General features: G+C 46.0%; 1 protein-coding gene across 3 annotated transcripts; it reads right to left on the reverse strand.

Annotated features, from left to right (window-relative positions):
* Positions 1–288: 288 nt before the first annotated feature.
* On the reverse strand, positions 289–24,353 carry PNOC (prepronociceptin). 3 transcript variants are annotated; one of them, XM_060653679.3, is made up of 4 exons: positions 24,002–24,353; positions 13,155–13,312; positions 4,162–4,555; positions 289–1,138 (listed from the first exon to the last, which is right to left on the reverse strand). In XM_060653679.3, exons 2-4 carry the CDS (start codon positions 13,278–13,280, stop codon positions 1,053–1,055), a joined length of 606 nt encoding a protein of 201 aa, XP_060509662.1. In that variant the 5' UTR covers positions 13,281–13,312; positions 24,002–24,353; the 3' UTR covers positions 289–1,052. The 3 variants fall into 3 exon arrangements, with proteins under 3 accessions (XP_060509662.1, XP_060509661.1, XP_060509663.1); XM_060653678.3 differs by lacking the exon at positions 24,002–24,353 and adding an exon at positions 23,732–23,994; XM_060653680.3 differs by lacking the exon at positions 24,002–24,353 and adding an exon at positions 23,732–23,994 and having other exon boundaries at positions 290–1,138; positions 4,104–4,555.
* Between the last annotated feature and the right edge of the window lie 216 nt (positions 24,354–24,569).

The raw sequence follows: 24,569 nt of genomic DNA on the forward strand, positions 1-24,569 counted from the left end.
CTAGTTGGGTTTGACCCACAGGTGACAGACTGGGGTTTGAAGGGCTGGAGGACAGAGAAATTGGGGGATTGCATCACCTAGCCCTTCCTGCAGTGTCTGAATGGCTAAGGTTCCCTACTGAGAGCTCAGCAGGGCTCTCCAGTTCCCCAGCAGAGCTCCTTACCCTCCTGACTGATTTCCCATCATCCAGTATACACTCTAGACATTTGAGTCTCCTCAATTGCCCTGTCTGGGTGCACCATATGTTTCTTCGCCTGACAGTTACACCTTGACATGTTTCGTGTTAAATTGGAGATAAACATGACATCAGCGAGTTCATCTAGGCTCTGCCCTTTTCCTCATGTCTTAATCCAGTGGTCTCAAAACAGCAAGATCTGCATCACTTGGAACTTGTTAAAAATGCAAATTCCTTCTGAGTCAGAAACTGGGGGTGGATTCTGTGTCTCCACCAGCAACCCGCCACTGGGTGATGTTGACAGGCACCCGGAGGTTCTGAGCACCCTGCCTCTCCCCTCCCCACTCATCCATTCATGCACTTGCTGGAGATGCAGTGCAATCGGAGTGTTTATGCTCCGTGTTCTTGCCTGTCGTGCTTTATATAAAGCAGAGCCATGTGCTTTTTGCTTCTCCTTCCCAAGAGAGGCAGCGCTGATGGTGTGTTTGGAGTCTGGGCTTCTCAGACTCCTCAGACGGACATACAGCCAACCAACTTATTAACTGTTTGCTGAGTAGAAGTTTAATGGAGAAATATCTGTTTAAAACAATCAGCCAGAAAGAACAGCTCTTTTACAAACAAGTTATGGCAGTGACAAGTCAAAACCCCGGGTTTGATTTCCTGTTCCTTTGACCCACCCCTGGAAGAGGAAAGAGGGAAGTGAGAAGGAAAGATGGGGCTGTCAATATGTTAGCTGGAGGAATTACAAAAATACACTCTGATGTAGCAACAAGATTATCATGAAACATGCCATGGGGGCGGGGTGGGGGAGTGGGAAGGGAAAGACAGACTGGGAGAGTCTCCACCCTGGGGTGGAGACCTGGAGGCAAAGCTTGCCTCAGTGTCTTGGGGAAGAAGGAATCCCGATTCCCAGCCGGCAGGTCTGGGGCTGGAGACATGCTGTTTTGGGGATCACCCGGAGACCTGGGGAGACAGAAATGATTAAAATGGCAAACTCAGTAGTTTTCCTGACCTTTCAATCCTATTTGTCCTGGTGACTGAGCAATAGAAGGGAGGCAATAAAAAGCTTATCAATGGAATAAATAGCCACTAAAACAGCAAGTAGGGTTCCCTAACTTCTATACACCTTGAGTCTACCGGTAGGACTCACGGAATAAAGAGGAGGTCTGTGGGCTGGGACTTGAAAGGCATAACATAGGCCCCATGCCCAGAAACAGCTCTCTTATCCCTAGTATTTGGAATCCATATGTAGTAATTAATTCATTTCTTGAGGCTAAATAGTGTTCTCATTTATGGCTCTTTAAACCAAGTTTCACTAATTCCTCACCATGAATGAATCTGCTCACTTTCCACTGTCTACAACGGTTAGGGGATGGGGGCATAAGACATAGTGTGGGGACAGGGAAAATGATGGTAAGTAGATACCCCTTTTCACAGTTCTGTCTAGGACTGGACCGCCATGTCCCTCTTTCCTAACACATCATTACGCATTCTAAATAGGGCTCTTTATCCCATTTCGCTGTTAGGTGGCCCTACTTCCTCTAACCTTCTAAGTATAGATTAGTATTGGATATCTCAGAAGTCCAGAACAGCCCTGGCAACAGGATCTCCCAAGATGGAGAAATCTCAGGCATGTGTAGGGCTCGCTGGGCTACGTGTAGGTGAGTGAAGACAAGGTTTAAGCTGCCTGTTGTGGACTCATAAGTACGTATCCATATTGGAACTCAGCTACCATGAATGTGTGCAAAAAGGAAATTCAGAGATCATTACAGTAAGAGGAAGGAGAGCAATCAATAATACCCAACATGAACTGGTTAACGTTTCCAATGGTTCCATCAAGAACTTCGTATCTTGAGCAAAGCAGCAGACAGAGGCTAGTTGCCAGTTATGTTTCAGTGCCTCTCAGTGGGAAGCTTAATAGAAAATTGGGAAAATCAGTTGCCTGAATAGGGGCTGAGATCATTTCTTTTTGTTCTGTTTTTAAATAAATTGATTCCTGCTAATGTAATTGATTTTAAACTGTCTTTAGGTAAAGAAAACGGTTGTGGTTCAGAATTAGACAAGAGCCTCAGTGTCCCTTAAGAGCCACTTTAAAGAAGAATAAATGTCTGAGATTTGAAAGAATTCAATCCATGCCACTTCTGAAGGATATACTGAGTTAGGTAATGTGCAAATATGGCTTAGGAAGAAATAGGGTGTTGGTTAAGGATCCAAGAGTATGACTTCAAAAATGGCGTGGGTTAATTCAGGGCCTTCGGAAATTAGTCATTCTGCTAAAATATACAGGGCAGGCTTCTCCTCACAACTTAATACATATGTCTGTATTTGGCAATGGGCCTGTTGCAAACCAGATTACCTGCAAGGAGCTATGTGGGCTGCCTCCATGCTGAAGTGTGGGTGCCAAAGATTAACATTTGTATTAATATACTTTGAATGAAGATTATTAACATTTATTTACTTTTGAGAGACAGAGAAGGAATGGGAGAAGGGGAGAGAGAGAGGGAGACACAGAATCTGAAGCAGGCTCCAGGCTCTGAGCTGTCAGTACAGAGCCCAACATGGGGCTCTAACTCAGAAACCGTGAGATCACGACCTGAACTCAAGTTGGACGCTTAACCGACTGAGCCACCCAGGCGCCCCATTTGAATCAAGATTATTAATGATCTGCCTACCTTTGACATACGGGAAGCAAAACAAAACAGCACATATAGACATTTTTTTTTGTTTTATGCTTCTGAGTCAGGGAAGACCCCCCCACTTGGGTAATGTTTGGGGAATGTTTTTGACCAACTGGTTAATTCTTTCCATTAGGGTAAGTTTCTAGACTGTTAGAGAAGAGGTATGAGGCTCTGAAGATAATCAGAATCCCAAATATGAATTAAGGCACATATACTTGATGGGTGGGATTTTCTTAGATTTTTGGAAAATTCCACTGTGCTAGTTTCCTATGCTATTCAAAGTTATATACAGGTTGATGGGCTGAGGAAAGTGGAGTTTGTAATGACTGGGCAATAAACTAGGGTTTTTGATGTTTATTATCTGATATGTATTTTAGTATCCGTATAAGCATTCCCATGGGAGTAATGGCCAGGACGGAGAGAGGAATAAAAGCAGGCAAACAAACAAAATAAAACAAAAATGGCCTCTGGGAAGAAAGTGAGGAAAGATGATGATCTCTTAGTCTCTGTTCTAAAACTACTGGGTCAGTTGGGCCAAATCCTCAAAGGCTTGCTCAGTAATGATGCCATTGACATCAACAAATCAGTCCATCTCTGGCAAGGTGGCAGTATGGACAGATGACAAGTGGAAGAAAGAAAAGCAGAAAGTGTAACTCCTGGTCCTAACAAGAACTCCTTGATGGGGGAGAGTGGGAAAGTGTAGTGCTTTCTGTGGAATCCAGGCACCTTGAGATACAGGGGGTAGAGGAGGAGATAGCTAAGCTGTCTCTGAAGGTGAAATAGCAACAGCACAGCCACAGAAATCAGGCAGCAGATAGCTAAAGGTAGGTCTAGCTATTGGTTCTTAGAGATAGTCTCTGAGGAAAGGTGAATTGAATGGTTGTTATGGCAACCGGATAGGAGGATTGGTCCACTTAACTGTCCCCATAGTAACTGAGCTGCTGGAGAGCTATAGAGGAATTAGTTATCTTAACATGCTACTATTATCCCCATGGTAACCAATCTCTAAATGGCAGTGGTCAGCCTTAAGGAGTAATCCCAGGAAAATCTTTGCTCCCTAGAGAAAGGGTGGGTAGGAGGCAGGGAGGTGAATTGACTTCCCCTGCCTCCCAGAGGCTGAACACCTTGAGGTGGTGTAGGGTGTGTGTATGTGGCTGGGGGCTAATGTGCTTCCAGGCCCAGGAGGAAGGCTAAGACAGTTGGGTATATAAGGTTTCCTTTGGCCCCCAGCTCATTCGTGCCCAACTCACTCATGGGTTGAAGTGGATGGTGCAGCTGGGAGGGGCTCCCCTTCCGGCTACACATTACCATTCTGATGCAGAGTGCGCCGGCGCTGGCTGGACTGCAAGCTCAGGACCAGGTACTGCCTCATGAACTCACTGAACCGCTTCTGGTTGGCCAACTTCCGGGCCGACTTCCGGGCCCCGGTGAAGCCCCCAAACCTCTTTTGCAGCTGCTTCTGCTCCATTTCTCCAGTCTCATCCATGCCGGGCTCTGTCCCTTTCTGGGCTTGGATTAGGCTCCTGATGCGAGGCATTCGCTTCAGTTGTATCTCGGAGGAGGCGCTTGGCTGGTAAAGGGCAGCTGCCACGTGCTCTGGGTCAGCAGGGCTGAGCTGCCAGGAGCCCCTGGCCATGACCTTGGTGCATGGAGTCCAGAGAGGGCTGCTGAAGACCTTCCCTTCACACTCAAGGATGCACACCTGCAAAGACAGAGGTGGGAGAAGGGAGGAGGACCAGGAATGCCTATTATATTAGTCCAAAGAAATAGTCTTTTTCTTTTTTTTAATGTTTATTCATTTTTGAGAGACAGAGAGCATGAGTGGGAGGCAGAGAGAGAGAGAGAGAGAGAGAGGAGAGAGAGAGAGAGAGAGAGAGAGAGAGAGAGAGAGAGAGAGAAAATCCTAAGCAGGCTCCAGGTTCTGCACTGTCAGCACAAAGCCCGATGTGGGACTCAAACTCATGAACTGTGAGATCATGACCTGAGCCGAAGTCGGACGCTTAACTGACTGAGCCACCCAGGTGTGCCAGTAGTCTTTTATTGTATACAAAATTTACATCGATACCAATACAAATGCTTCAGAAGCATCTCTTTATTAAGTCACCATTCAGTAGTTACTTTGGTTCAGAGAATTTCCAAGTTATAAAGAAACAGAAAACGATCTGGCCAAGCTCCATCATGTCACAAAGGAAGAAACCTGGGACTCAAAGAGGTGAGATTAATTTGTCCCAGGTGACACAGAAAGTTAATGCAGAATGAGTGCCCCAAACTACACACAGAGCCCTCGTTGAGTTTTTGAAGCCAAACACAACTCATGGCACCCACAAAGAAGAATTTTATTTTGTTCTCTTTTTGGCTTGAGAGAGGTCAGATTGGCTTAAGAAATTGGGGATGTCAAAGCATGTGCTGAAATCTGCAAGGCTATTTTAAGGCCACTGTGTTAAGACGAACCCTGGTGTTGTTCATTTTTTAGCCCACATACTCTAATTATACTATCTGTGCATCAGCTCTAGAGAATGAGGGTCAAGACCCTTTGGGATGTAGGTAGGTTGGGCAGTTGGGTTCCAGGTGGGGAAGAGGGGCCATCAGATGCAATCTTTTAGACTTGCCAGGCCCCTGGGAACTTCGGGCACTGCTCTGTCTCTCCAGGCATCTCCCACTTCTACTCTAGACCAACAGCTTGACCATGCTGTTTCCACGTTCCTCCTAACTGATCCTGGCCTTGGCCTTGCCTCCCACATTCCTGTCTCTGATTGGGTCTTCTGGAAGCGTCTACCTCCAATTTTTCTTATTGTTTGCTGTTTTGGCTTCACCTCGAATGCTTCTCTGTGAAAATCCCACTGCAGCTTCTCTTTGGACAGCTGCAGGACATCAGAAGACTGGTGTACATGCCCAGTACCCCCTATCTGGGGAGCAAAACCCTCGCCCCGGTGTTCAGAGAGGCACAGATGCCAATATGAGCAAGGTTTCCAACCTGACCCCTAACCGAAGAGTGAGATGTGCATGCAGCTATATCACAGACCTTACAGCCATTCCACCAAACCCTAGAAAATGTCTCCTCCAATCCTACTTCTCTCGCAACCCCTTGCCACCCCTGACCCTGACTCTCTTTTGTCCTCACCAGGCTTCTCCAAGATGTGGTCTGCACTCATGCTTCTATCTCAGCATCTTCAATTTTTTTCTCATGTCCTTGAAATCTGCTTCCCACCCTCATCTTCCACTAACTGCCTTCTTCAGGACCACCAGTGAATTCTGGTCACCAGATCCAATTAGCCCTCATTCTCTCTGACTTTGCAGCATTTGGCAATGTGCACCACACCCTCCCCCAAATTCTCTGACATTGCACTCACCTCTCAGACTATGCACCTTCCTCCTGTGTTCTATCTTTAAGATTCTTTCTTCTCATCTCTCTTTATAATCTACCTCTTGGTGACTGTTCATTTCTGTGATCATGGTCATTTCATCTAGGGCATCCCAGGTTTATATGTCCAGCATCTGATATCTATCGAACTCCAGACACTTCTCTGATCCCTGTCTGGTATCTCCACCAAAGTGTCTGACTAGCACTTAAAACACAATTTGTAAAGAATGAAGCCTACCTTCCCTTCTGGGGCAGAGACTGCCAATGCACATAGGATACCTTTACTAACAGGACACTTGTCCTCCCCAAGGCCACATGTATGTTTCTCAGTCTCCTTTGTAGCCAGAGGTGGCCAATGACATATAAACGGCAGTGACCAAGTGAGGCTTCTGAGGAAAGTAGGGGGCTGACTTATCTGAGAAAAGCATCCTTTTTTAATCTTCTTCTTCCCCTTCTTCCAGCCTCCTGCTTAGAATGTGGACATTTTGGCTGGTGCTCCACTGGCCATCTTGAAGCCATGAGGTGACTCAGGGTATGGAAGCCATGTGAGGGTGGCAGCCATATACAGATAAAGCAGAAAGGGAAGGAGCCTGGGACATGGGTGATGTGGAGGAGCTACACAATACCAACCCTGTATTGTCCACCTCCCAACTTCTGCATAGGGAATCAAATCTCTGTCTTATTTGAGCCACTGTTACTTTAGGTCTCTCTTTCTAGCAGGTGGATTTAATCATCCAGTATTACTTTTAATCATCCAATAGACTTTCACTACCCTAAGTCTGCCCTTCTGCTTGGTCTGGGTGTGAATCGAAATCATCTCAACTTTAAAAATATTTTTTAAATGTTTATTTTTGAGAGGGGGGGAGGGGGAGGGACAGAGAGAGGGAGACACAGAATCTGAAGCAGGCTCCAGGCTCTGAGTTGTGCTCTGTCAGCACAGAGCCCTACGCAGGGCTCAAACTCATGAACTGCAAGATCCTGACCTGAGCTGAAGTTGGACGCCCAACCGACAGCCTCCTAGGCACCCCCAAATCATCTCAACTTTAAAAAAGACAGAATTCAAAAGCCAGTTAAATTCCTGAGGAATAGCACTGGCATTTAAAACTTAACTTTTACAGGGGTGCCTGGGTGGCTCAGTCGGTTGAGTGTCCGACTTTGGCTCAGGTCATGATCTCACGGTCCGTGAGTTCGAGCCCCACGTCGGGCTCTGTGCTGACAGCTCAGAGCCTGGATCCTGCTTCAGATTCTGTGTCTCCCTCTCTCTCTGCCTCTCCCCCACTCACACTCTGTGTGTCTCTCTCTATCAAAAATAAATAAACATTAAAAAAAAACTTAACTTTTACAAGTAAAGCTCAGGTAATTCTGATATCTGCCTGGGTTTGGAAACCACTGACGTAGTCCATGTTTGCATGTTATGATGAGGTTCGGTAATGTGTCCAAAACTATACTGTTAGACAACGTATCACCTGAACAAGAAACCAAATGTCTTGAGTTCCAACCCAGGAGCTCTGTGTGCTTGCAATACAAATTGGTGGAAATTAATGCAAGAGTAAGGATCTTGTGAGACCAAAGGTAACGTTCTAATGGGAAAATTACTCATTTTCTGTTGGGTCAGAGTGGGGAAAGAGACCGTATCCAGTGGGAGTGCCATTCCTCTTCACTGATAAAGTTTCCAAGGTGCATCATTTGCCAAGCCCTCCCCCACGGCCCCCTGCTAGCCATAGGTGGTGACAGGGGTCCCTGTTGATACACAAGTCATGGGCTTTCTGAGCATGTCTTTGCAATTTAGATTTTCCTCAGAGATGCTGACAGAACAAATATCATCAGTGCCAACTTTTTCACACCCACAATGTCACTGGGTATGAAAGAATGATAGACAACTTCCATTGGTAGGGATAGCAGAGTTTAAAACAATGGTACCTGCAAACTTGAGTGTTCTTTAAGAATTGCTACTGGTTTGCTAGAATCCAAAATCTTTTTTTTTAATGTTTTTATTTATTTTTGAAAGAGAGAGAGAGACAGAGTGTGAGCAGGGGAGGGACAGAGAGAGAGAGAAGGAGATACAGAATCCAAAGCAGGCTCCCGGATCTGAGCTGTCAGCACAGAGTCCGATGTGGTGCTCGAACTTGTGAACCACAAAGTCATGACCTGAGCCCAACCCATGAACTACAACATCATGACCTGAACTGGAGTCGGACACTTAACCAACTAAGCCATCCAGGTGCCCCTAGAATGTAAATTCTTAAACTACACCCCTGGAGACACTGATTAGTAAGCCAAGGGTGGGGCCCAAGAATCTTCGTTTTTAACAAACACTCAGGTGATTTGGAGGCTGGACTGTGAGAAATCCTGCTTTGGAACTTGTTCTGAGGAAGGTGTCATCATGGAAGTGGTCAGAGTCTCCTTCAGAGAAAGGGTTACTGGGGTCTGTATTTAGCCTGCTCCTGAAATATTTTGAATAAAACTAGGTAGAACCAATTTGTAGGATGTTCTTTCAGATCAAAATCCTATTGGGTTATTACTGTATAGCAGTGGGTGTCTCTGGGGACAATTTTGTTCCCAGGAGCTATTTGGCAATATCTGGAGACATTTTTGGTTGTCATACGGTGGGTGGGGGTGGGGGAGATGCTACTGCTATCCCATGAGTAGAGGTCAGGGATGCTAGTAGACATCCTACAGGACAGCCCCACATGACAAATAATAACCAACTTAAAATGTCCACAGTGGTGAGTCTGAGGAATCCTACCTTCCAGGATAAAAGGGAAAGCATGAATAGTATTGGGAAAACCAGCAGAAGTGTCAAATTTTGGCACCAACAAGGACTTTGAGCGGACTTGGTCCAATCCTCACAGTATAGGAGCCCCAAATGCTTGTTGAACTGTTCTGTGCCTTCAGTTTACAAGAACAGGTGGAGGTTGTTAAACCTAGAGGCTATTAGATCTTCTATGAGCCCCTGGGTTGCTAAGCCCAGATGGTAATTAGATTGTGTGTCAATCAGAGAAAATGCAATTCTATGATCAAACCAGATGCATAGGTTGTACAGAGACTCAACATACTGTTAGATGCATTAGGTACTAACAAAATCATCTCAACTCTTGATTTAGGAGAAGGTTTGGGGCAAATGTGGAGGATCCAAATTCACAACAGCATTTGTGGCGCCAGATGGGCATATGAGCTTAATGCCTAACACTCTGGTCTAAGGGACCCACCAGCCTCTTTCCAGAGATTGGATAATGGCCTCTTAAGTGAGCTGGACACATTTTCGCAGCCCACACTGATGACATTTCTATATTAAGCCAGAGTGTGGATGAGCATCTGGAAAGTTTCAGACTGGTGCCAAATTGATCTGTAAAGCTGGGTTTGTGGGGAAACTGAGCAAAGGGCCATTTGGACATCTGAGATCAAACATTAGGGAAATAGGCACATGAGCCCACTGGAAGGAAACGAGGAAGCTCATTGATATTGTCAAGCGTTTGCCACTAAAGAATCAAATCGCCTCTGACCAAGAGACATTTGGGAGCTATTTGTTTTAGGAGGTTGTTCTAGAATATCTGAGGGCTAACACGAATTGGCAAGCAGATGAATAGTGCAAAAGAAAAACATGCTAGGAACTCTTACTGCAAATTAACTAGGAAGAGTTTTTGTGTAATGAAGATACAAAGCACTACGAGAAGTTAGTTTCTTTTGCTATTAATCAAGTTCCAGGGAGTTTTAGGTAAATTTCCCCAGACCTTGAGGGTTACTTTCTCCTTTGTCTCTAAAACGACTCAGCGAATCTTGTTTTTTCTACTTTAGCTGAGGGGGTAAGTGCCATTCATAATTAGGTGGAAGGAGCCCAAGATATTGCAGTGGGTTTGAGTGTATGAGTCATTTACTGACCAAAATTATAGTCTAACAAAAAGCCAGCCATACTTGGACCATTGACCTGGAATGAGAAATGCAGAACTTCTTGATAAAACCAAGAACTTAGGGGATCCTAGGAATTGCTCAGTAATACATAACTTAGTGGAGGGATTGGGAAGGTGACCCTTGCTGAGATATCTAAGTTCCCCCCACCCCCCATAATTCACAGAGTGGAAAAAGGTTGCAAGATTTGGAAATGAGGTGTGGTTGCCAACATTCTAGGCATTTCATCAAACGTTTGAAAATAGGTTAAAAGTGAATACAAACTAGAGGCAAAACAGCCAGGCAGCCGTCAGGTCCTCTGAAGGTCAGCAGGCACTTTGAAGCATTTATCCCTCAACCATGAGGCTGTAACTGGCCATATTTTAACTTGTTTCAAAGAAGTATCTAACAGCGTTTTCAGGACCCCAGAGATTTAACATGCTATGGAGGAATGAAAACAAATTCTTTAATGGCTTTGAAAGACACCAATGTGAAAATGTGGCAGCGTCTGCAGTGGATGGACCTATTAGGAGACTAAGGGTCTTGCAATTTTACAGTTTCCATGGGACATGTTTATTGAGTACTGCTCTGTGCCACACTCAGTGCTGCATGCTGGGGATACCCAGGACAATCAGAAGAGGAAGCTCACACATTATGGTGAGAGAGTAGCAGATACGGATAACTGTCAGAAGACAAAGGAGTGAGGGGCTGGCTCTCTTGGGGGCAGGTGGAGAATCAGCACAGTGTTCTCACAGGTGAAATTTAATCTGAGTTTTGAAGTAGGGGTATTGGATGAAGATGAAGGGAGAGGCATGTGCGAGATGGTGGGGCAAGTTCCTGAAGCCTTAGCAAGGCCGGGAAGGGAAAGTGGGATTTCCCAGGAACTATGAAAAGTGATTGAGCCCAGCAGAGAGGAGGTGAGGCATGTACCTTTGGGAGTCCCCTACAGCCTGGGGAGAGCTGAAGGCCTGGGGTCCAGGGATGGCATCTCAGAAGGAGAGAGTATGGGGAGGAAAGAATTCCGAATCTTGATCACTTAGGTTTAGAGGGTGGGGAGGGAAACAGGAACCCACCAGGAGGTAATAAAAAATGAATCCGAATGGGGAAGAGAACCAGGCGAATTCACCGAGTTGACTGGGAGAGGACAGGGAGGAGGAAACCTGCAAATTGGCTCCAGACCTCTGAGAGAGCAGATAAGAAGTGATGCAGCCCAAAGGGGTGAGGGCTGCAAGTGTAGATTACTCTCTGGGTGTACAGATATCTTTTCAAGTCCTAATGCTTTCTTTGATGGGGGAAAACAAAGCATTGCCATGAAAGCTAGAGATTCCAGCATTGTGCATAATTTTCAGTCTTGTCTAGGCTGCAGATGGAGAATTTAGCAGTGTGGAGATGATCAGATTATTGCTTAATCAACTCATCATTGGTTTACATGTAAACCAAGTTGGCCGCTCTCCTTACTAAGACTAGGGCAAAGTGTTTTTTTAGATGAGCTTTTAAGCCTCTCTGGGCTGCACGGAAAAAGCCTGTGGGCCTTCTGTGTTCCAGCCAAACTCAGCTTTTCTCAGTTCCGTAAATGCCACTTCCCTCTGGCACAGGCATTTGAACGTGTATTCCCCACTCTCTCTATCACCTGGGACCCTCTCTCTGCCTCTTCGCTCCCATTCTTTAGGTTTCCTTAGAGACTTCAGTTCCTTCAAGAGTCCCGTCTGTCCTTCTAGTCTGGGTTGGGGTCCACAGTCTGTGCTTCCCCAGCATCCAGTAGTTAAGCCCTCTTGAAGGGATTGTGGGATCTTCTCTCCCACTGGTTGCAGACTCCATCCATCTGCTTCCTGGACCCTTTGGCCTGGCCCTGTGCTCAGCATACAGAAAACCAAAATGGATGAATGAGGACGGGCCAACTTTGGATGGGTCATCTGGGGATGCTCTTCATGATGCTGTAGAAACCCACTGAGCAGGCGAGGGAAGAGCTTGCTGTTTGGGTCTGTAGGGCCTGTGTCTGCTCATCATTAGTGAGCTAGCCCAATGTAAATATGTGTTCTATATTTGTACACTCGCCTTAAGGAGCAGTAGTTACTTTTGGTTGTTTTTAACGGTTGAGGAGTTTGAATTATGACATCTTTTGAAAGAAGTTTGACTACAAAGAAAAAATGATTGAGTTATGTTGGATTTAATAGAGGAATAACTCTTTAGGCTGACATGAAAGCAGTTGAAAAAGTTTATTTAAGGAAAAGAAATTTAATGCCAGATTAGAACCTCAAATTAAAAATTTAAAATATAGGGGCTCCTGGGTGGCTCAGTCGGTTAAGTGTTCAACTTCGGCTCCGGTCATGATCTCATGGCTTGTGAGTTTGAACCCCGCATCGGGCTCTGTGCTGACAACTCAATGCCTGGAGCCTGCTTCGGATTCCATGTCTCCCTCTCTCTCTGCCCCTCCCCCTCTTGCACTGTCTCTCTCTCTCTCTCTCTCTCTCTCTCACAAATAAATAAAACATTAAAAAAAAAACCTAGGAAAACCAAAAACCAAAACAAAATTTAAAATATAAACAAAATTTAAAATATAAGAGAGCATTTGGGTATTCACTGTAGAATTATCTATAATATCAAAAATGGAGGGCAACGTACATGTTAAACAGGAGGGGAATAGTTAAACAAATTATACTGTATTCCTAGAAAGAAAGAACTTAAAATCATGTTTAATAACATGAGGAAATTATCCTGGTATAATGTAGCAAGTGAAAAACCAGGACTCTTTCTCTGACAGGTGGGATTAAAGTAACGTTCTTCTGTTACACTTCTCTGAATTTGCCAAATTCTCTAAAATGAGTATGCATTATTTAATAATGGGAACAAAATGGCAGCACAGGCAGGTCTTTATTTGAAGTGGAAAAGGGGAAAGATGACAGAGTTTGCATTTAGAAGATGCTAAAGTCAGCATCTGTTTCCTATCCACCACGTGGCACCAGGTGAGTCACATGCCCCCTGGGCAAGGCCTTAATTTCTCATTCTGGGTTGGAGGAAGGAGGGAGAAGAAGACGGAGGGCATTCCATGGCCTACCTCAAGGTTGAAGCTGTCAAGAGCTGGGCGGAGCTTCTCTCTGCAGGTCAGACAGTCCTTCTGGCAGCTGCTGGACACGCTGGAGAAGAGGCTGAGCAGCAGGAGGTCACAAAGCAGGATTTTCATGGTGCAGGAGCAGGAAGCAGGGGGCTAAAATACTAAAAGAAGTGAGGGTGCGCCGCAATTAGAACAGCCTTTCTGGGGGGGTCTCACACAGGGGATGCCACCAGAGGGGACGGCGCCAGGCCCAAGATTCGCCTCCCAGGAGGGAGCGGGTTGTCAAGGATACAAGAGGCTTGCTCCTGCCAGCCAGGCCTACCGTTCATGCAGGGGTGAGTGTCTGGGATCCTAGGCGGAGCACCCCTGTGATTCCTGCCACCTAGCTGGCCTCGACGTGCACAAGCACTTCCAGGGGCATACAGACCTCACTTTGCAACTTACTAACTTGTGGCTGTAAGACAACCTCTCCAAGCTTCAGTTTTCATGTCTGTAAAAGGGGGATAGTGCTACCTGTCTCGTCATAGGGCCATTGCGAAGAGATGAGATCTGTAAGGAGGTTTGGCAAAGTGCCGTGCATGAGTGAGACATGTGCAGTGAGGTTCATGGATGACTCGTGTCCTTTGTCTCCTCCTCCCCAGCCTTCCCTGCCTCAGCCAGGAAAGCCCCACATCCCAGAATTTGCTCTTCCAGGAAGCTCCCAGATTCCTTGTCTGTTTCCCCTGCGAGAGGTGAGCTTGCTTCCTGAGCACAGGGCCAGTATGTCCACCCTGCGAGGCCATCCAAAACACAGGACCAGGTATGTGGAGTTATTTATTGAAAAATGAACAAAGACACTAAGATAATAGCTCAAATTATTATTAGTTGGACCAGTAGTGTATAATTTTTATGTAGGATGGCCTGAAAGATGTGCGGTTTTTCCTGTTCCTCTTTAAATTTATCCTGTGAGCAAGCCTCCTGAATCAAAAAGCTATTTCCTTAGACTGCATCATTTTGGGTCCCTGTAGAAACATCTGTATTTGGAAGATTAAATGGAAAGGGAACAAAGGAACTTTCTGGCAATGTTGTGAATGTTCTTGATTGAGGTATAGGTCGCAGGGGGGGTATACATTTGCCAAAACCTGTGTGCATTTCCCTATATGTAAATTTTACCTCAACAGAGTCCAGCGTAGAGAAATAAAAATTATCGCCTTGATTGCTTTTTCATCAGACAAAACTAAGAAAATGTATAAGCCTTGCTACTCAAATGCAGTCTGCAGTCCAGCATCAACATCAGCTGGGGTCTTGCTAGAAATGCAGAATTTCAGGCAGGAACCGAGAACCACTGAATTTGATCTGCCTTTTTAGCAAGATCTTCAGGGGATCCATACACATGCTAAAGTCCGGGAAGCCCTGGGAGAAGATGGATGTGGAATGGAGAGGGTCAATAAGAGAAGGAAGGGGATCCTGCAGTTGAATTCACCCAATGGCCATATTGGGAGACTCCCCCAGCCCTTCTTGTGTGTCATCCAAGCATCTCCTACCAAGAGGATGTCCACTAAAAGATGCTCAATCAGTGTTTTGTTTTTTATTTTGTTAATGTTTCTTTATTTTTGAGAGAGAGAGAGACAGAGTGTGAGCAAGGGAGGGGCAGGGAGAGAGGGAGACACAGAATCCGAAGCAGGATCCAGGCTCCGAGCTGTCAGCACAGAGCCTGATGCAGGGCTCGAACTCATGAACCATAAGATCATGACCTAAGCCGCAGTGGGACACTTAACCAACTGAGCCCCCCAGGCATCCTAGTGTTTGTTAAGTCAAAGAGGTGACATTTGAGATGGGTTTTGAATGAATGACAGTTTTCCAAGAGGACAAAGAAGAGGGCATCTGAGCGGCCCGAGAAATAGCCTTTGGAGAGGCAGAGTCAGGCTCACAGCCTGTGAGGCAAACAGGCCGATGTACTGGGGCCACCTGCCCACACTCCCTGAGGGAAGCTCCCTGCTAAAAAGAGAGGTTCGGTCCAGATGGAACCATGTCTTGTTTGCCATCAAAAGGGTTTGGGCTTTATCCTACAGGTGATGGGATGTCCAGGGCTAATGAACAATGAAGACAAACACCTATACAAATAAACATATCATACGCATTTTTCTTCTCTATCCCAAGGGCCAGTGCTGTAATTGAGACTTATTGCCTTGGTTATTGTGATGACCCCTAATTAGTCCACCTAATGATCTGGCCTCCCACCAAGCCATGTCCACATCTGATGCCATCACTTCATACTTAAAATAAATCTGTAACCTCCAATGGGACTTAGTATTCCTCCTGCCTGCTTTTTGTAGCGTTCTCTCCTATCATTCACCCTGCTGTCTCTTCCGGTCCTAGCGAATCATGTATAGCTCCCAATTCTATCCTGTCCTTAATGCGTTTGTATCTTGGCAAATGATCTTCTTTCTGCACAGACTAGTTGTCTCCACCTCAAACTTCTGACACATCTCAAGAGTTATCCCCTCTGGAAAGCCATCTCTAACCCCTGGTCTGAGTTAGATGAATCTCCTCTGCTTCTATGGCATCGTGAAACATATCACAGTGGGAAGGCACAGAGCCTCAGGGGCCTGTCAAACAGGCACAACAGACCTGTGTGATAGAGTTGTGATTTTCTTACCTGCTCATCATTGCAGAGTGACTGGGTTCAGATTCCATACCTGCAACTCAACCTCTCAGTTCCTCATCTGTAAAAACTGGACAATAATAGTACCTATCTCATATGATGATGAATGTGTTGATGTTTGTAAGCAGTTAAAATAGCACCTGGCACATAACCAGAACTATACCCAGGGGCACCTGGGTGGCTCAGTTGGTTAAGTGTCTGACTCTTGATCTCAGCTCAGGTCTTGATCTCATGGTCGTGAGTTCAGGCCCCATGATGGGCTTTGTGCTGGGCATGAAGCCTACTTAAAAAAAAAAAAAAAAAAAAAGAAGGAAAAGAAAGAAAGAAAGAAAGAGCCCCAGTACATAGCCTTCACTTTATAACACTATCATTGTCTCTCACATGGCACTTATGACATTATACTGTAAACTTCGACTTAGGTATTTATTTCTCCCACTGGACTGTGACTTCCTAAAGGGTGGAAACCATGTTCTATGGTTCTCTGTATTTCCAGCACCCAGCACAGGGTGAACAGGCACCTAAGAGGTGCTCAGAAAGTCTGATAAGTGACAGTGGAGACTTTTAGGAACACTTTTTGTTCTTAGTTACCATAGAGTTGAGGAGTGTCTAGGAGCATCGGCCCCACTAATGGCACAGGAGCCACTTCGGGACCCGTGTAACTGACAACATGTCCATTAGCTAATTGTTCAGTTCAAGACCCCTGGGGAGGGGTGGGAACCACGTTGTTCCAGAGCAAGGCAAGATGCCATCCTAATCTGGAACCCCATGCCTGCTGTGGCAGAAGACTGGTTACAAATGGCTGTGAGGGCATCGTTGGAATAGTGTTGTATGGTAAATTTGCAGGTTAAATAGCTGTTGGTACGCCAGCCACAGAAGCTCATCACACTTACAGACTCTTTTGAGGACTGCTTGCATATGTCTTTTGTTTAACTTGAGACTTGCCTTTACATTTCTTAATCTACTACTCTTGAGTCATTCTACTTAAAGGGACATTTGTGTAGAACTTGTCCAGAATGGCATGGCTGTGCCCTCTATGGCCACGTGATGGCAGTGCCTGTACGTCACAGAGGAAAGGGAAGGCTAGGAGAAAAGGGACTGTTTCCTTCCCAATACACAATTGCAATACATAATGTTTGCATAGGCTGAGCTGATAAGTTGTGACAGATGTTAATGAAATGCTCTCCAGCTGAGGTTTTTCATGAACCTCATTAACTGCGGCTACTTGTACATTCAGGAAATGCCTGGTGGATTGATTGATGTTTGTTATCTCAAATTCCGGGTAAATGGGTTTTTAGGGTGAGGTGAAGAAAGAAGATGAGCTCCTGGGACATTTAACGTGTAAAATGTGTTTGAGAGCCTCCCTGCATGTAAAATATGAGCTGTCCTTGGTTTGGCACTTGGCAAACCTTGTCGAATTTACTTGGCATTAGCTTGGCCCTCCGGCTGGTCCCTGATACGTCGCTCTTCCAGTCTCCAACCACCCTACCCTCTGTGTCCTTCCCACTCCTCATTTTGAAAAAGTGACTCCACCTATTATGCAAAAACCGTCCACACACAAAGCTATTTATTCCCTCCAATTCAAAGAATCCTTAAAATGGGTCCGACCACATATGCCCATCTCAGGCCTATCCTGGTTGTGATATTTCAGTGACATCAATGTAAGTGAAAGCTCAAAGTAAATCTAATTAATCCTTACAAAGGGGACCATATTTTGTACCCTTTGGTATACTCCTCACAACACCTAGTACAATTGCATTCTAGGTTAAGTTAGATTTTGAACTGTATTAAAAACTCAGTAGAAGTTTTTCATTTGTCAGAAATCTCAACAACATCTACATGCTTTTTTTTGTAGCTCTGTGTACAAGTTCATGTCAATTACAATGAAGGCAAGTGGGGCTCCTGAGTGGCTCGGTTGGTTGAGCGTCCGACTTTTCTTTTTTTTTTTTTTTTTTTTTTTTTAATTTTTTTTAACGTTTATTTATTTTTGAGACAGAGAGAGACAGAGCACGAACGGGGGAGGGTCAGAGAGAGGGAGACACAGAATCTGAAACAGGCTCCAGGCTCTGAGCCGTCAGCACAGAGCCCGACGCGGGGCTCGAACTCACGGACCGCGAGATCATGACCTGAGCCGAAGTCGGCCGCTTAACCGACTGAGCTACCCAGGCGCCCCGAGCGTCCGACTTTTCGATTTCAGCTCAAGTCGTGATTCCAGGGTGATGAGATCAAGCCCCACATCAAGCTCCATGTGAGCATGGAGCCTGCCTGGGATGCTCTCTCGCTGCCCCTCCCCCACTCGCGTGTGCATGCTCTCTCTCTCTCTCTCAAATAAAAAATTAAAAAAATAAAAAAAAATAAAATGAGGGTGAGGAATTAGTTAATTCATGGGTTATATTTATATTTCATCTTTACTCTTTGTGCGACTCTGGGCAAATTATCTTACCTCCGAGAGTGTTTGTCTTCTCACCTGCACAGTGGGGATCATGACAGGTGGTTGCCATTTATTGCACAGTACTGACAGTCAGTAAGATAAAACTGCCTGGAATATGTTGGAATTTTACCTGTATTTACTTGTATTTCACTTGGCGACCCACGCTCAGGCTAACACGTCCATGTGGTGATACTATAATCTGGACATCTCTTATTGAATAAAGAAATGTTTAATTACCTTTTATTTCAGTAGTGACACCTCCTAAATTTAATTGTGCCTCATGGTTTATGAAGACAAAATACCACTGTGTGTTAGCCTTAATCTATTTGCATGTAATCTTCCTTCCAAGGGCAATATAATTAGTTGCTTATCTGTTTGGAGGATTACGTATGAAGCAAAAAGTTAATTGAGTTTTGTCTCGTGACCTATGAGAAAGCCTGTAATTTTGGAGCTTTTAGTGGAGAAGGGAGGAGGGGCCTCCTGATAGAGGCACATATGTGTAGATGTTGTTCTCATCAACTGTGCGTGAAGATACTGCTCTTCTACAGGTAACGAATGCTTTTCATATTCATATAAAACCCTATCATCTAGGGTTAATAGTATACTTCTTTTTGGGGCCCCTGGGTGGCTCAGTCGGTTAAGCAGACTTCGGCTCAGGGCATGATCTCGCAGTTCGTGAGTTTGAGCCCCGTGATGGGCTCTGTGCTGACAGCTCAGAGCCTGGAGCCTGCTTCGGATTCTGTGTGTGTCTCTCTCTCTGCCCCTCCCCTGCTCGTGCTCTGACTCTCTCTCAAAATAAATAAACATGAAAAAATTTAAAGAAAATAATATACCTCTTTTTGAGAGGCACATAAGTTCATAGGGGTTAAGCAACTTGCCAAAGATTATCCAGCTTATAAATAGCAGAGCCAGGGCTTAACCTCAGGTGTTTGAACATCAAATTGTGTGTTCTGGGAAACCATAAATTCTATATTCTGATTCTGCTTCAGAAAGGTTGGCAGATTCTGGCGGAATCTCACTGGAATAGTCTCTCTTTGTATTTAACAGTAATCCCATCACTATTATATTCATAATACGATGTGCCAGGTGTTGTCCTAATTGCTTTGTAAGCATCCATCCTATGGAATAAGTGCTATTATCCCCATTTTACAGCTGAGAAAACTGAGACTGGAAGAAGAGAAGTAACTTGGAGCAGCAGAGGTGAGCCTCAAGCCCCTCTGATTTCCAAGCTCATGCTCTCACTAGGCTACTCGTTGATCTCTGCAGCTGTCTGTCTCCATGTAAGTGAATTCTTTCTAAGGACCTGAACCCTAGGCTTCCCCTCTCTGATTGTGACATCCTTATTGTTGCCTCCCCTTTGTAGAAGAATTTTTCATTGCCTACAGGCACAGGGTTTATCTTCTACACCCCCCATTTCTTTGACCCATTGCAGACAGGACTCCTACACTGAGATTTTGCTTGTTTACCAGCTATTACTGAGGAAGGCGTCTGTAATGTCTTTTCCTCCTCTGACTAATGCACTTACATCCCAAAAGGTCCTTCTTCTGCTCTAAGCTTCCACCTGGAAGGAGGCAGTGAGCATAGAGGAGGTGGAGAGCAAAGCAAGTCCCCCGTCCTACAGAGACCAAGTGTGCCTGGTGCTGGTGAACAATGAATGAGAGCCCTGTGCCTTGAAGCAAGAGGCCTGGGCTCCAACTTCTACTTTGTAGTTACCTGTGGGATCTTGAGCAAGAGCTTTTCTTTCTGTGGGCCTCAGTTTCCCCTTCTCTAGAAAGAGGCAATTGGGTTAGAAGGTTAATATTTTTTATTTTATAAATACCCAGATATTTGTGCTCTCCTGGTAAGAGGAAGCAAGAAGGAAGGAGGGAACAGGGAGGAAAGATGAGGGTTTCATGAGGCAGTGGCTTCGGGGCAGCACGGGACAGAGGTGGACACAGCTGGGGCTCAGGAGAGGACCTGGGGCAGGGCAACAGACACATTTCCTGTCAAAGCTGCCACAAAGTTAGAAAGGTAACACCTTTTTTTTTTTTTTTAAGCAGTCTCCACACCCTGCTTGAAGCCCAATGCAGGGCTCGAACTCACAACCCTGAGATCAAGATCTGAGCAGACATCAAGAGTTGTCTAGCTCAATCGACTGAGCTACCCAGATGCCCTTGGAAAGGTATCGCTCTTAAATTTGATCTCCCGTAACTTTGAATTGCCCACGGTTCCACATACACTGTCAAAATAATGTAAATGGATTTTTAAAAGGCTTTTATGTACTTTTATAACAAAATCACTTAATGGTCTTTCAAAAAGATTCAAAAATACAAATAAGCAAAAGAGCAATGAATCTAGACCTATCATCTTCAAACTTCTTTAACTTTGTACCTCCAGCAATCCATTTTGAGCACACATTCCCAACTTACTTATAAGTTCTATACATTATAAAACCCAGTACAGTGCAAAGTAAGAGCAATAGCATAAAAAATAAGGATTTAATATCCCAAAGCCCAGTGGGTTGCTGGGCATCCATGATCCTTTTGCAGACCATTAGCCTACACTCGTTAGCATTCAGCTACATGGATGTGGGTTCCAAGGAGGCAGAGGACAGTTTGACAGTCTTCCTCCCGCATTTAGCACTACTCAGCGTCTGTCAGGATCATCACATGTTTCTTGGCTGAATGAATGAAATGATGAATGGGGCGTGCGGGGTTGGGGAAAGAGGGGAGGCTGGCTCTGAGCCTTCGCTGTGTGGTGATTCACTGATATTTTCACTGGGACTTGGACTCCTTGGAAGCAAGCTTTGCACTTCACCTGCCAAGCCAGGCCCTTCAGAGCTGGCAAAACTTGTTTCTGCAATGCTGAGGCAGCAGCCAATATTTGCAAAACCACAGGATCACAGAAAGTCAAGACTGAATGTGATAGTAGCCTATCTAGGGAAATGCCCAGAAAAAATCAGCTTGCCCCCAAATTTGATGCGCCCCAAATCTCACGGTTTGTGGTTAGTGGGAAACCTTCATGTTAGACAGTGGGAGCACCTATAGGCATTTAAATAAAAGTGTTTAGAAAAATCCAGTGTGCTTAATGAATTCTCAGCCATTCAAGCCACTGCAAGATGCTGTCATGATGACTCCGTTTTCTGAGAAGGGCCCACCCCCTCCCAAGGATGTAGCTCCAGATGTGGGGTGATGGGTAGATTGCAAGTTTCCATCATGGGCTTTGGGAGCAGTGGGGCTATGGGGTGGGGCGCACTGAACCATGCTGATGAAAACATAGCACACTCACCCTAAACCTCACATCCCTACTGTGTATAGGGAACGTGGGGTTTATCAGCAAGGAATAAGCACGTAGAGAAGTTTAGCTCACTGCCTGGCACATAGTAGGTTTCAATAAAAATGAATTCTTTTGCCCTCCTTCTGTGCCTTTGTCCTGGCTGCCACCTCCCTCTCCAAAGCCCTTGACCCATCCAAATTTTACCTCTTTGCCTGCCCCTGGAATCTCTGGAGCATGTGTTCCTTCTTCCAAATCCCTCCAGCACTTGCTGTCTGGACCGTGCAATTTAGGACTTAATTACAGCCAGCCTTGCATTGTCTTCTAATTGTTTGTCCCCTTCCCCCCCACTGCCCCCCCTCATTAGTTGGTAAGCACCCTGGGCCCTGAGGGGGTGGCGTGCAGAAGCCAGGTGGGCTGGACTCAGTCCTCACAGGGCTCAGTCCAGTTCAGTCCTGAACACATTATTTAGCCTCTCAGCTTCAATTTCTTCAACTGCAACAAGGAGATAATGACACTACCTCACAGGGCTGTTGCTGGGGATAATGGGTGTGAAAGCGTGAAGATGTAAATCATTGTACGCATGGAAAAGGCTGTTATTGTCGCCTCTGTTGAATCCACCGGCCCCCGCCATGCACTTCTCTGCCTGGTGGAGTGTAGATGATAAATACCTGATTGATTGAATACAGAATAGCTTTGTGACAGCTCCTGTCATAGGCTCCAGAGAGCACGGGTTTGAGCCTAATCCTGCAATTACTCCCTTCATTGACAATGCAAAATCTCCTGCATCCTCTAAATCCTGGAGTACCCTCAGCCTTCAGCTGATAAAGCAGGGGCTCGTGCCCCATGGAGAACAGAGCTGCACCCCCAAAACAGCCCCAGGATGGGCCACAGTGCCCTCGAACGGCAGCATGCAGAACGGTGGAAACTGCTTCTTTTACTAGGGCGGTGGTTGAAGACAGTCTTTGCAGGCACCCTCGCCTGCAGAGGACTCAGCAAGCCCAAAGGAACACTAATCTTTTCTGTTAAAGGTATCACAGCATCAGTGGAAGTATATTGAATATTTCCCTGCCATACTTTATAAATGCGAAAAAGGAGCAACCACCCACAGGCAATGAGAAAGCAGCAATTTCTTTGGGAGGTTTTGATAAGAAGCCAGGCAGTTACTTTCCCCCTTCTATGTTGAAAACTCTGGTTTAGGCTTGCTGGCAAATGCCATGCAAAGCTCATCTTTTGTTAGTCTGCCGAACAATGTTATTGGTTATAATTGGGGCAATTATGGGCTGCTCGAGGAAGCGAAACACAGATGTTTAAGCCCAGGATCAGGGTATTCAAGTCCAAAGCAGCTTGCTTTAAATAGTCCATTTCCCGAATCATCCTGCTTTACTTGAAATTCCCCCAGAACTTGCCCATGTTCAGAGTGAGATGGGGGGAGGGGTACTGAAGGGAGGGGAAGGAGACACACATGGGGCAGGGGGAGAGAGAGAGAGAGAGGTGCACAAAGGAGACAGAAAGGAGGCTGAGAAAGAGCAAGAGTTTGGATGACTTCTGAACGTTATATTCATCAGGACCCTCAGAGACCTTTTAGTGGGAGAGGTGGGCAGGAGGAGAAACATGCAAAGAAAGAGAAGAAACCGCCACATAATTCAGGGTCTGGGAGTCCAAGGTCATCCCTGCAGAAATCTACTTGGGATTCACACACAGTGGCCCTGTTCAGCACTGTACTGGTTGAGCACGGTGCCCCGGGTCCCACTTTTCCCCACATCATTACTAGCAATTTCTATTCAGTGCATAAGGGAGAAGGGTTCCCTCAGGACAGAAAAACTCAAACCCAAATCAAGTTCAGTGGTATGTTGAAAACCAGCCTGAATACACTACGAGGGAAAGGAAAGAAAGGAAGTCAGCCACAGAGAAAAATCACTCACAAGGATGCCCTGAAAGGCAAGTCCCCTGCCCCAGTGCCTGCTCCTCCCCTAATCCCACTCCTGCATCCACCTTTTCTCAGTAGGGGCCGCATCTGGGGAATCAAAACTTTTCTCATTTCCAAGTTCAGCTCTTTCTTCTTCTGCGTCTCTTCAGGATAAAAACCTCAGCCCTCCCCTCCTACCCCCCATCTGAGCACTGAAACTAAGACGAACGAAGAAATAATTCCCTAGGAGGCCAGCGGCATCCACCCTGGACAAAGAGAGGGTGAGGAGAGAGCCCCGGGCTCCCAGCTGTTTGTCTTGGGGCTGGGGTTCGCATGCAGTTGCCTACCTGAGAGCTGTCAGTAGCCTGGCTCCTTCGGATGTGAGGCTCGGTTCCGCCGTATCAGCCACACCAGCATATATATATCCTCCCCCCACCCGCTCAGCCCTCCCCTTCCCTGCCCACCTCGATGACACATACACACGCTGACCCCCTTAATCAAGCGAATAGCAGAACCTACAATCCTCCCTGGCTGCTCCCCGCCCCCTTGGCTCTGTGCTCAGACCTGTGACACCCCAGCCTCCCCCCACCATCCATCCATTCTCAAGCCTGCTTTACCTGGACTCTGTTCAGCCAGGATCCCACAGCTGCCTTCCCTTTGCTTCCAGAGGCACGGCGAGGGCTGATGGGGAGCTCTGGCAAGTCAGAAAAAAAGACTCCTGGTGACAGTGACGAGGCAGACCCCAATCCTGGAGTCTCCTTGAACAACCCTTTTGCACAAGGAGTAAAGAGTAGGAAGCGGGCAGAAGGAGGGGGAATCTCACACGAAGCTCCCACCGGCACAGGGAAGCCCAGAGCTGGGCTAAGCCAAGCCCCCTTTACTGCAAATGCCCCACAGGCGGCAACTATAAGGCCACTCCAGGGAGTGGTTCTACCTGCGATGGGTCAAGTCAGGAGGCATTTTGCAGGTGCCCGCAGCCTGGCACAATGTAAAATGCTGAGCCTTTCAACTCAGAGTGAAGTGTCTGAGATTCTGGCTTCTGTCAGAGCAAGTTACTTCTCTTTGGGAACCTCAGGTCCTTCCTCTGTAAAATGGGTATGCTACTGCCCAGGGTGATTGTGAGTAGAAAAACGAGATTCTGTTTCTATTTGGAACATAGGAGACCTTTAATAAATGAGTGCTGCA

Source organism: Panthera onca, chromosome B1 (assembly GCF_046562875.1).
Source record: "Panthera onca isolate mPanOnc1 chromosome B1, mPanOnc1 haplotype 2, whole genome shotgun sequence".
Taxonomy (NCBI): Eukaryota; Metazoa; Chordata; class Mammalia; order Carnivora; family Felidae; genus Panthera; species Panthera onca.